The sequence below is a fragment of the Zosterops lateralis genome (assembly GCF_965231275.1).
Source record: "Zosterops lateralis genome assembly, chromosome: 1".
NCBI classification, from domain to species: domain Eukaryota; kingdom Metazoa; phylum Chordata; class Aves; order Passeriformes; family Zosteropidae; genus Zosterops; species Zosterops lateralis.
In genome coordinates, this window is record NC_139762.1 from 20,562,374 (window position 1) to 20,575,661 (window position 13,288).

Below are 13,288 nucleotides of genomic sequence, written 5' to 3' on the forward strand. Positions count from 1 at the left end.
AAGAAAACAGCCTGTGTGATGACATTTCCTTCTTTAATACCTTAATGGATAATATTTGTTAACTTTAAGCTAGATGGCATTAAGGCAGGTGTGTGTATGAATGCAGCAGAGAGGCATTTATGGGCATATTGCTGGAAAAGTAGGGGAAGAATGATGGGCAAATATCACACCTTGTTATTCCTATCACCTATGAAATGGCATGCCAGTCAGACAAAAAAAAATCTAAGTAAAAAATAGTTCTGTGGCTCCAGGTAGAAAGATAAATAGATATATAGAAAGATATAGGTTATGGTTATTCTATGAAGAAGAAAGTGAAAGAAAAACAAAACACCAAACCCAAACCAAGAAGCTCTGTGCATGATGGAATGAAGGCAAGCATCAGTATGCTTTTCTGTCTGGAGTTTCAAAAGTCTAATAAATGTCAAGCAATTCAGCTTTTCCTGAATAAAGGTATTAACAGAGATACCATCTACAGTGCAGATGTCTGGTTTTATGCAATTTGTAGGAGTTTAGTAACTTTAAGACTTGCCATTGGGTTTAAAATTGGGCAGGCTGCAGAAATACAGTACGGGAGAAAACACAAGCACAGCAGGAACACTTAAGCCTTCAAGCTAAAAATGATGGTCATGTAATGCAAGTGGGTATTATGGAAGATGACATTTTGTCAGGTTATTTAAAGTGTAAACAGTGTTACAAGCTCTGCCTGGTACCACAGAGAATGACAATTGAAATCACAAGGCACTCCAAAATTCCTCCGCAATATCTTTCTCATGGTGGCATGGGCTGGCATAAGTTTCAGCTGTGTGGGAGGCAAACCTATTTGGTAGAAATATGGTTTCCTGAACATGCCAGTTTCCACCCTCTGTCAACCAACTAAGCTAAATTTATCAGGAGCAGTGTGGTCAGAACTACAGAACTGTAGAGCTGACCAGAGGGAAATTTGGTCAACTATCAAGGTTAATAATAAAATATATATTTAAAAAATAAGTGTATATACTGGTGTGTCACAGATGAATCACATGCTGAGCTGATATTCTAATCCATGATTCATGACCACTCTTGATTTAGTTCGATATGTTTCTAATTTTATAAACACTTTTCTTTCACTTCTGCATCTTGGAACACTAAGAGAGTCAGTTAAAATCCCCTTCTAATGCAAAATTACAGAAATATTTAAATCATTATTTCTCAAAAAATTATGATTCCCAAACCTAAGAATCTGGATTTGATTAAACATTTTATTAACATACTGGAATTTGAACTGTACAAATGTAAAATGAATTCATAGTTATAATTATCAATCTCTTTCTGCACCAACAGAAATTACATATGACTATATATAATTATGGTTTAGTTATGTATGGATTCCATTTTTAATATAAATTTAGTTTCTGAATCTAATTGTTTTAATTAGATTATTGTTTGTTATGCTGTGATGAGATATTAATTCATATTGCAAATACTACAGTATCATGGCACACTTGAGATTTTATAATGAATCTTTTGGCAAAGAGTTAAAATCGCTATTGATCCTGGTTTGTGTTTATGTTTTCAAGGAGGTACATAATTTCTCCATGTCTTCTGCTGCTACGCCGTAGAGAGGATTTGGAAAAGAAGTAGCATTCACATTTTCATTAAATGGATACTAAAAGAAAAAAATATAGAATGAAATTTAAAATCCAAGTTATTCAATTAATATTTTAAAATGCACATACAAATGGCTGTATTCATTATAGAAGTAACATATTAAAGAAAACTATAAAATCTCTAAACATTTTTGGACCAGACTTTCAGCTGAATAAAGTTCGAAACAATTACCAACCACATACAACTGATCAAGTCATTTAACCTACTTCTGCATCTGTTTCCACCTTTTTTTCCCTTGTCTCCAGAGCCCTTGCTCTAATATACATTTAGTATTATTTTAGGCAATCTGTGTACAGTAGCATAATTGCAGTGGGTCACTAGTTTTGGTACCTGATATTGTAATTTCCTTTTATTCAAGAAAATGGTTATAATTTCCTTGAATGAAAAATGTATGAGAAAATAGGTAAAATGAACCCTTCAGGTAAGGATTTCAGTACTTCTAAACATTTTCTTCAGCATCTGCCCCAAATTAAACTTACTGAATTAGTGCATGGTGTAACAAGTAGCTATGATGGGCAACACTACTAGAACTGTTATTATGAGGTCCTTGCCATCCAGTTCAGCCCTGGTCATCTTTCTCAGATTTCCAGAGGTGCTTCCAGTATAAGTAGCAATATACCACTGACTTTAAGTGACATTTTTCATTTTCCTCTACAAATGAATTTAGTTTACTAGCCCAACACACATCCTAGAAATGTATTATTACATACCTCATGCCATGGAGAAACACTGATTTGAACAGCAGATGAGGTGGCATAACCAGGAGACTATAAAAAGAAAAAAACTGCTTCAGAATATTTTTAGTGAGCTGGAAATATATTCTGCCATGTGGCACCTGGGTAACACATTCTATGGATCCAAAATTACCAGGCAGTATTATGAGCAAGAGTGTAGCTATGCTAAACCCACATGATTTTGGTGTTCAGAAAGCTTCAGGAGAACTGTTCTTTATTAAGCTCAGAGACTCCCACGAGGGCATAACTTGTGAGTTATTCAGCTGGAGACAAGAGCTTTTGCTCACGTTCTGTTGTCTCTTTTGATTGATGATACACCATTCAGATTTAAGTCTCATCAGACTGGGAGAAGACTCATAATGCCTGTTTTCTTTTAAAAAGAAGAATTAGTGTAAACATGTATTTTCCCAGTCTTGGAGAAAATAGAGGAAATTCTGGTACATGGCTGGACTTCAATCATGATGCCTGGGGCTGTCTTCCATGAAAATGTCTCTCCTGACTCTGTGCTTCTGTTTTTCAACTTGCTATTAAATGAAGCCTGTCAGGAATCTATTTTAACTAAAATAAAAATGTCCTGATGAATTGGACATGATTGTGATGGGAATGTTTCCAACTTGGAGCTCTCACAAACTCTAACCTATAAGTGAATTCATTTGATCTAATGTCTCTAAAATCAGGTGATAGCACCTTTTTACAGAAAGTAAATGGCATGTCATAGTTAATCCTATTCAAAGCTGCAATGGAATCTTATATTATTGACTGTGCAATGGACAAGGAAGTTTTATTTTCTATTTCAAGCCAAGCCTAGCTTTTTCAATGCTAATAAGGGTAGTATCAAAATAAAGGCAGGAAGGATATTTAAAATATATTTTTTTTCTTTTTTTCTCCAAGGTTCTTTGTCTGTATTATTTTTAATTATAAATGAAATATTAGAGATACCTTCATTTTAATTCAGTCATTTATTTCTTGTTAAATGTAAGGCATGAATTTTAGTTATCATTGTAATTTGATAATTAATTCTCACCTTTAATTCTTCTGCTGCAATATGTTCACTTTTATATATATATTTTGTTCAAAAATTTATTTGTTACTCTGTCAGTCTCTTAATTCTGATCAGCAAATGGTACTAGGGAAATGTGTGGCCAATTGCTTGTTTAGTGTCAAGGTGAATTTTACAGTGATGGGAATTGTGATGTATGTTTAAGATACTGGAAAAGATTATGAATGGTTTTATTAAAGTTAAATGAGTGTGCAAAGGCAACTTGGTTGCCGAATCATGCATTTTGTGTTTTTGTTGTTGTTGATGTTCTTCTGTTGTTGTGTGTTTGCTTTGTTGGATTTTTTGTTTGGTTTTTCGTTTGCTTGTTTGTTTGTTTGCTTTTTGTCTTTTTATTTTCCAGATACAAAAGGAGAAAAGTCCCAGGGAGCTTATTCTTATATATGTGTGAGTAAATATTTAACAAAATACTTTTTTTCCTCCAAATCATCAACCCATAGTCATAATAATTATAAACAGTGAGATGTTGTCAAAACTGAGATGATTTCAAATATTAATATGTTTTGAAAATGCACTGAAACTGATCTGAGTGCTGAGTAAATTTTTAATTCTCACTTCTTTTATTAAATAGAATTCACTGAGGGATTACATTCTTTTAATGGAAAACTATTTGAGGACTACAACCTCACATTTTTCTGAACATATAGAGGCAGCTTACCTTTGCTTTCCCAGATGAACTAAGGTCTTTGTACAATGGATTGGCAAATGAAGAAATAGCAGTTTCCTGTACTTTCCTTGAAAAGTCAAATAAAAAAAAAAAAAAAAAAAAAAAAGAAAAAAAAAATAGATTAAAGTTGAAAAGACTTGAGTCCAAAAAAACAGGTGGCTAAATACATTTACAACTTAGCTCTACTGAAATTAATGAAATTAAACCAATATTCTGGATAAATAATGTCTAGGTTTCATCTGTTTCTTCTATATATATATGCTTCTGGATATGCATAGGACTATTTAGTATTTATATAATGCAGGTATAGTGCTACACATTAAATAAAACATGATTACCTTAAGGTTGAATTCCTATAATTTGTTTCCATGGGATGAGATCATGTTCTTCATGTGTTTTGCTATCACACTGACAATTCACTGATTAACATGGTCTTAGGTTCCAAGTTCAAGAGCACCTTAGTTATTTAATCATTATAAGTACTCCACTTTTCCAAATAATTGGGAAAAAACTTGCTTTTTCAGTCAAAACCATCAGAATCAGTTTTAAAACTATAAAAGCTACCCGTACTTTTTGCTACAAAGCCAGGAATAAATAATCACTTGAGGTATTGAAATGCAAATTTTTCATTAATTAACACAATGCCTTAAACAATTTATGATAGATTAATAAGACAAATTTTGCTATTTATGGATTTCATGTCCATTGCCTCATCTGGAGGTTTAAAGATATGGTTTCTTCATAGAGGTCTTCACACATCCTATATCTTTTTGGAAGCACTTATGGCCTGAGCAGTCAATCACATTTATTCTGCAAAATCAGAATGGTGATGGAGCTTGCTGCCTAGATCTATTTTTTTTTCCCATATAGATGACTAGTTGTTAATATTCCACACTGCTCGAAATCACAGAATCACAGAATCATTTATGTTGGAAGAGAACTCTAAGATCACTGAGTCCAACATTTGACTAATCACCATCTTGTCAACTGGACTAAGTTCTATGCCCAGTGCCTCCACCTCCGGGGTTGGTGATTCCACATCCATTGGCAGTCTGTTCCAATGCTTAACAACCCCTTTGGTGAAGAAATTCTTCCTCATGCCCAGCCTGAACTTCCCTGGCACAGCTTGAGGCCATGTCCTCTTGTCCTGTAACTTGTTGCTGGGAGAAGGGACTGACCCCCACCTGCCCAGAACCTCCAGCCTCAGGTGGTTGTAGAGAGCAGTAAGGTCTCCCCTGAACCCTATTTCTACATATGAAGCACTTCCTGCTCCCTCAGTTGCTCCTCACAGGACGTAATCTCTAGACACTTCACCAGCTTTGTTGTTCTGGTCTCTCTCCAACACCTTAATGTCTTTGTTGTAGTGAGAGGCCCAGAATCACCAAAGGCGTTCCAATACTACATAAAAAGCAACAGATGTATTAGTTAAAATTACTAAAGAATTAGTTAAAATTACTAAAGAATGAAGCAGAAGCTAATGTTTGCTTTTGAAGGGACGTATTTAGTATTTTTGGGTTTTATCCACAGTTTTTATGAATAAGAGCATATGTCTTGATTACATAGAAATCTGCATGCACAGTATTCTAGGACAAAAATTTTCCCTGAAGCTTTCTATCAATCTTGATAATGGAGAAATAAATTTTGTTATGTTAAAAAAGTGTTTCTGTTCCAAAGCTGCTCCTATACAGGTGTTTGAAGCCATGTCTCCCTGGAATCTGATAGACAGACTCTGTGTTACTGTGGTAGGCAGGACTGAGGGGACAAGAGCAGTCACAGGAGCACAGCCCACGGAGATGTTGGAAAGGGAAGCAGTTCCTCAGTGGGAACCACAGAGGGGTCGCATTAATGATTTCTGTTGCAAATACCTAAAATCAAAATGGCTGCTTGGGAGGAAGACACACATAAGGCACAGAAATATTCTACCTTATTAATTAAATCACTGCAAGAAACTAAATTTGGGTTTTAGACTTAACCAGACATCTCTCCCTAAAATTTTTCACAACAAGAATGTCAGAAAGTAATTACTTCTAATGCCAGTCTCATAATTTAGTTTGATTACCTGATGCAACAATGGGGAAAGCTGAATATCTGAACCTGTTAATTTTTTCATTTGATCTAATCTTAACTGTAATAAACCATGATATTCTGATTCATTTAGTTTGCTTAGTGAAGCAATGACAGATTATTTTTATGCCTACTAAGTGTATATTTGCATACCAGTCCTCCTGAATAAAGTCCAGAAAGCATGTACAAAATTTATTTTTTACTCTAAAATGAAAGCATGGCTCACAAAATCTGAGGCCAGAAGCAAACTCAGATGAGAAGTTTTTAAGGAGTTTGGCTCTTCTTCTAAGCTAGTGCCCAAAGCACTTTGTTTAGAAGACTTACATGCGTTAATTTTGGTGCCTCATTTCGATGTCACAAACCAACTGTATGGCCTAAGAGCGTGACACGGAATTGAGCAAATCAGTTCTGCTTGGAGTCAGTCGAGACACTTCCAAAGGGCAACCCACGTCACACAATTCTCAGTGTGAAACACCCTGACTGTTCCAGTAGCAAGTGGTAAGGATAGGGACAGGTCTGATTCTCTTTTATCACTCCATTAAACTTGAGCAGTTTGTGCAAGACATATAGACAGCTTTTTTGGGCAAGAACATGTCTGTCCTGAGGGCAGGAGGGTGCTGAACACAGATCTCCAGCTTCCTCTGCAAGGAGGAGAACTAACCAGAAGGATACTGTGCCAAACTGTGGGTACCAAACAGACTGCTGGCCAAGTTCTTCAACGTTTGTGGTTGCTGTGCTTAGTGCTGAAATTGCTGTGCTTAGTGCTGTCTATGTCTCAAGAAACAAAATTGAGTCCAGCAGATTTCAGGTGTCCTCCCACTCTAGATCTGAATCATGAAAACCATATGTATTAGCCGCTGAACCTTAGGGATAATGGGAATTTTATGTCGCAAAATATGGGCACTGCTTGAATTTGTGCACCACAAACTCAAGTGGAGTATCAACTTTTTTAAATTCTCTTCTGTTCTCAGGAACATTTTTTGCCAAAGTCACATTGACCATACTACCTTATTTATGTTACATGTACATACAACATACACATGTACATATACAAATATATGTATACACAGAGATACACATACATACGTTGTATGTATGTACGTATGTACGCATACATACAACATAGATATGTATGTATACATATATATATGTAAACACATAGATGCATACATATGAATATGTTTACATATAATATTTTTATATATATAATGTTCATATATATATGATTACCCCCTGTTTGTGAATGCATCAAGCAGTTATTTCTAAGGGACATCAATAGATAGTCTTGAAATTTCTGAAATATTTTCAAATTACTTAAAAGATCTTAAAGAAAACATGAGTGAAAATTTAATTAAAATCATGTTTACAGAAGTGCTGTAATCTAACAACTGGATGAAGTAGTAAATGCAGTAAAAAAAGTACAAAAAGAAAGTTAAAAAAAGTAAAAAAATACTAAAATATATGTGTAAGCTAATTTAGAGAGAACTGGGTTTTCTTACATACCCAGAAATACCACAATAGGAAAGGAGAGAATTAATCATCCTAGGTTGAGGTAGCATGGGGGATAGCTTTGCTAAGCTCATCTGCATTCTTTAGTAGTGAAAACCACTGCCTTGTCAGAGGTTTCTCCACTACAATTTCACAAAGACAGGAAGAAGTTGTATGCTCCACAAAATACCCACCAATGTATAAACAGACTGCTGAGTAACATCATTCTTGTTAATGGAAAATTAATGTATTTAGATTTCATTTTTTTGGATGCAAGAGCTCATAATTTTTTACTTTTCAATATGCCTTTCAAAGAAAGAACAAATCTTTCATACAGAGCACAGTTTTTTAGGAAATACAGTACTGGAGCAATGCTTACCATCTGATCTCTAACAATAATGACAAAATCCTAGTGGACCAAAGATTTAATTACAATTAAGCTACTAATTAAAATAATCCCTTAAAAGAATTTTTATAAGTGTGCTAAAGCTTTGGTTTTTAACAGAAACAAAACCTCAAGATCTTAATTTAGGAAACATATTTAAAGTATTTTCAACCTAATTTAGGTTTGCTGAAGTAGGCTTGTGGGGGTGCTGGAATAGTATCATAAGTTTCTTAGTTGTAGGTTTGATGTGATTTGGACTTTAACCCTAGCCAGGTAAAGTTACTGTCTTGGAATGTGCTTATCAGAGGTTGATAAGAGTTGCCAAGACAACTCTAATCCTCTGCCCTGGGTTTCGATCGTCCTATTGTGTTTTCCCCCATCCCATTGTACTTCTCCCCCACATGTCCACCATCCCCCAGACCCCAGACCTTCAGGAGAGGTGTCTGACAGGGATTGGTGAGCCTCCCAGGGCCACATCCCAAATCCACCTGATTTGTTAATGTTGTGTATTGCATTTTGACCTTACCCACCTGGTTTTGTGTGATTGGTCTCTGTAACTGGTGTCCACCCCTGAGATTTGGGGGAACAAAAACCCCCTGTAACCGAGGCCCAGGGTCACTCCCCAGAGGCACAGGCCTGGAACCAGGGACTTCCCCCTGAGTTACCCGAATAAAACCTTTTCTTCCTGAGCCTGGAGTGTCCCCTCTTTCTAACCACGGCCGAGACAGCTAGGGCAACGGGGCTGCGGAGCCAAAAACCCACGCGAAGGTACTGTTGGCGTATCACAACTAGCAGGGCGGCCCAGCTGGCGCTGAGCTGACCTGAGAGACAGATACGCAAAGCAACAGATTGGCGCGCCAACTGTGGGGCCTGCAGACGCCTTTTGACCCGCTGTGCCGTGGGAGCTGACACGGAGGCCTGAGGAGACTCGGACCCTGTGACCCAGAGACCTTCTGAGAGGACGTCGCCTTGTCGTGTCCCGAGGTCTTCAGCATCTCACGGAGCCACTGGGGTTGCTAAAAAAGCACCCCTGGTGGGAGAAGGGAACAGCTCCTGCCCAGAGGAGTCCCTTCCGGCGTGTGGTTGCCCCAGCAACGTCTCCAGTGTCCCGAGGGCTTGGTGAGTATATTTCCTCTAAGGGAGGGAAGGATACCCACCACAGAGGCTTGGGAAGCCTCAGGGAACCCTAGGAGGGACGGGACAGGGGGGGACCGGGGGTCCACCCGAAGGAAGCCCTTACCCCTAGGAAAGGACGCCCACAGGGATTTGGGGGGTGGTTTTGCTGGGAAGGGGTGGTGGAAAAGGATAACAGCTAGTCGGAATGGGAAACGGACTAAACACCACCCAGAAAGAGGTTTTTAAAAGTTTAATTGGAGTTTTAATTGTTGCCAAAATTAAATACTCAAAAAAGGAACTGAAAAAGTTTATTAGGTATTTGTTTTTGCATTTTCCGAATGTTAATTCGGACCAAGTGAACAGCATTTGGTTCTGGGAAAATGCTTCTAAAAAGTTGGAAAAATTAGGGAAGTCAGGAGACGTCCTGGCTGCAAAATTTGCATTCTGGCCGTGGCAAATAAAAGCTGCCTTAGAAGAGATCACAGGAATGCAAGATAACAAAGTTGCATTCTCTCACTGCCGTCCCTCAGTCCCTTCCCCCCATACCCCTCCCCCTGCCTCTCCCAAGTCCCCCCAGCCCCCCCGGTCCCATCCCCCGGCCTCCCCGAAATCTCCCAAACCCCCCAGATCTCCCCTTTTCCCCTCTCCGAAATCGCCCAAGCCCCCCAAGTCCCCTAAAACCCCCAAAACCCCCCCAGGTATTTTAAAAAATGCTCCGGCCCCCCACAGTTCCCCCTCGCCAAGCATTTTGAGAATTCCTGGGTCCCCCGCGCCCCGCAGCCACGGCCGGGCTGTTCGGGGCTCCCGGGGCAGTCTGGCTGGCCAGAACGCCCAAACCCCCCCCACTACCCCCCCGATTTCCCCAGCCAACAAACCCAGAGTCCGTTTCTCATTCGCCGAGGAAAACCGCCAGTCTCCAACTAGCCCGGGTGGGTCCGGCAGCGAAAACGGCTGTGAGAAACCCCCGAAGGGAGACCCGGAGACCCCCCCCTCCCCAGAGAACAAAGGAAAAGGCCTCCATAATGGCGACAGCCACGAGGTGCAGCCTCTTGGTGCCCTTCCCCCTTCTTGTTCCCAGAATCCCTTTCAGCCCCCTCCTACTGGCCCCTCCCTGTACCCGCCCCCTTTTTCCTCACAAGGCCTTCCCCCGCCCCTTCCCCCGCCCCTCCCCACGCCCCTCCCCACGCCCCTTCCCCCGCCCCTTCCCACGCCCCCTCAGAGCCAGGGGTGGGGTTTACCCCACTCCTACTGTGAGGGCACCGCCCCAACTCCGCCCAGAACCTTCCCCCTGCCCGCCCCGCCCCCGGAGTGGGCGGTTCCTTCCTCCGGGAAGACTCCTTATCCACCCCACCCCCTTTTTCCTCAGCCTGCTTTTCCGGAACCGATTTATCCCGAGCCTTGTGGTCCCGAAAAAGCCCTGCACCCCCCACCTCCCCCACCCCTGCCCCTGGGACCGGGAGGGGATCAGGGCAAAACCCCAACAGCGTGGGGCTCGCCGCTGCCCCCGGGGCTGTCGGCTGCCCCTCCCCCGCCGGCACTGCCGGCCCCTCCTCCCCCGTCGGGGCTGCCGACTGCCCCTCCTCCCCTGCCCGGGCTGCCGGCGCCCTTCCCGGAAACGCAGCCGCCCGCTCCCCTCCCCCCACCGAATGCCGGCGCTGCAGCCGCTTTTGCCGGGTTCCCGGGACAGTGGCTGAAAAGACCGGACTCCGTGGCCCCCCCTCCCTTTCTCCCCCCGCCGCAGCAGCACCCCACAGCACCGTGGAGCCCCTTCCCTCCCCCCCACGGCATGAGCGAGGCGCCGCCCCTGCCCCAGCCCGCGTTCCTGCCGCCCCCCCACGGCGCGAGCGAGGCGCCGCCCCTGCCCCAGCCCGCCCCCCCGCAGCCACCTCCCACAGGGGGAGCCCCACCGGCACCGCCCCCGCCCTACCCCCCACTCGGGAACACGGTGTCCCCGACTGCACCTTTTTCGGGAAATGCCTTTCCAAGCTTTCAACGGCCACAGCCGCCCGTGCCACAGGCAGGCTGGGAGCAACCCCCAGCTTACAACTGGGAACCTGAGGCAGCGGCTGGGGTCCAAGAGGGAGGGAAGCAGGAGCTCGGAGGTGCAAACACAGATGGGGTACCCACAGTTACTCCGGTGACATACCGAAGGAGCAGGGGGCAGGGAACCACAGTAGCCACCTGGAAAGCGTTGTCACAGACACTTGTTAAAGACCTCATGAAGGCATTAAAGGAATATGGGCGACATAGTCCTTATTTCGAAGGCTTGTTGTTTACTTCTTTTGGTGGAATCACAGTTGTACCTTTTGATTTGAAGCAGATTTTCAAGTGCCTCTCAAGCAAAATGGAATTTGAGCTATGGGAGGTCACTTGGAGAAAACTGCTGAAAGCTGCATTGCCAGGTTTGCTAGAGGACCCAACCACAGCAACTGATAATGCAGGCAATCCTATTACCCTAAACCACCTGTTAGGGGAAGGGGATTGGAAAGCAGCCGCAGACCAGGCTACCAACATTCCCCAAAATGTCCTTGAGTTTGTAGCTAATCAAGCATGCAAAGCCTTTCTGAAAATGCGGCCCGATGGCCCCTCACAATATTACTTAGACATTTTTCAGGAACCACAAGAACCCTATGTCAAATTTGTGGAGCGACTTGCTTCAGCTGTGGAACAGCAATTTAATGGAGAGGAGGCACAGAAACAAGTGATTCAGCAGTTGGCTTTCTCTCATGCGAACGAGGAGTGCACTGCTGCAATAAATCTGATACCCAGAGAACCAGGCTCGACACCTCCTCTCAAGGAGATGCTACAAGCCGTCAGTGCCGTCGTCCCACGCTGCAGGAAACCAGCCCTTAAAGAGGGGAAAACGCGCCATAAAATCACCGCTGCGGCTGTGGAAACACCTAAAACACCAGAACCACACAAGAAGAACGCTCCTGCACGTGCTAACAGCCAGTGTTTTCTGTGTGGAAAAAGCGGTCACTGGATCAATCAGTGTCCATTGAAGGGACAATTTGACAATTTCTTAAAACAGGAAAGGGAACATGAGGGGAGGGAGAACAAAAGGAACACCAGGGTGTCAAAAAACTGATTCGAGAGCGCGGAACTGCCCAGCGTGACGATCCCAATCGGGCAGCCCAAACAACCCAAAAAGAAAAAAGGTCACCTAAATCAGATATGTCTCTCTCTTCACAGGACCTGACAAAACAAGGGAAACCGAGGCACATAGTATTGCCTGAGCCATCAGGATCCTTGACAACAGCGGATAGGTATGAGCCATTTAAGCTCCAGTTGGCTGAGCCTCTTCACCTGCGGGACAGTCAGTGGCAAACAGCCATGGTCTCAAAGGAACCCGGCACGTGGCACATGGTGGAGACAAAATTTGTGGTCATTGGGGACTGTAAGTTCACCCCCTCAGACATACAGGTCGCCCCTGGGACAATCACAACTGACCCAGAGCGATTTGTTGTGTGGCTCCGTAGTGAAAACCCACCCACCTTCCTACCAAAAGGGCAAATTATTGCCCAGGCCATCCCTGCAGTGCAAGGACTTGCAGTAAAAGCAAGTCCAGAGGAAAGTGCCACAGAGAGTGGCAAAGGAGAAAGCGACAAAGACACCACTGTCGCTGTGGTAAAAAAGATAGGCTCAAACAGGCCAAAAGATTTCTGTAAGCTTTCTATGAGTGGGGAATCCAAACTCCTTAAAGGAGCTTGGGACACAGCTGCTGATGTGACAGTCGTCCCAGAAAGGATGTGGCCATCACATTGGGAACTGCAGGACATTGCCAAACATGTAAATGGTATTGGAGGCTTGCAACTAGCCAAGCAGTCAAAAAAGGCAGTGACAATTGAAGGGCCAAACGGGCAAATAGCCACGCTACGCCCATTTGTTTTGGATTTTGATGAACCTCTGTGGGGAAGAGATTTGATGTCCCAATGGGGAGTCACGATTAACATTCCTGACCCTCCAAAGGTTTTTCAGGCAGTGGTCACTGAGGAGCGCCCTATACAGAAACTGAATTGGCTGTCAGATCAACCAATCTGGATAGAGCAGTGGCCACTTTCTAAACAGAAGTTAAAGGCGCTCAATGAGCTTGTGGAAGAACAGCTGAAAAAGGGCCACATTGAAGAGAC

The 13,288-nt window shown here is 42.7% G+C and overlaps 1 protein-coding gene across 1 annotated transcript in view; it reads right to left on the reverse strand.

Annotated features, from left to right (window-relative positions):
• Positions 1–1,306: 1,306 nt before the first annotated feature.
• Positions 1,307–13,288, reverse strand: part of MALRD1 (MAM and LDL receptor class A domain containing 1) — a 239,833-nt gene continuing 227,851 nt past the window's right edge. The window contains exons 39-41 of the mRNA XM_083877445.1: positions 4,097–4,172; positions 2,358–2,414; positions 1,307–1,645 (exon numbers count right to left, since the gene is read on the reverse strand). Coding sequence (XP_083733571.1) covers positions 1,544–1,645; positions 2,358–2,414; positions 4,097–4,172 — 235 coding nt within the window. The 3' untranslated portion in view covers positions 1,307–1,543. The remainder of the gene's footprint in view (positions 1,646–2,357; positions 2,415–4,096; positions 4,173–13,288) is intronic.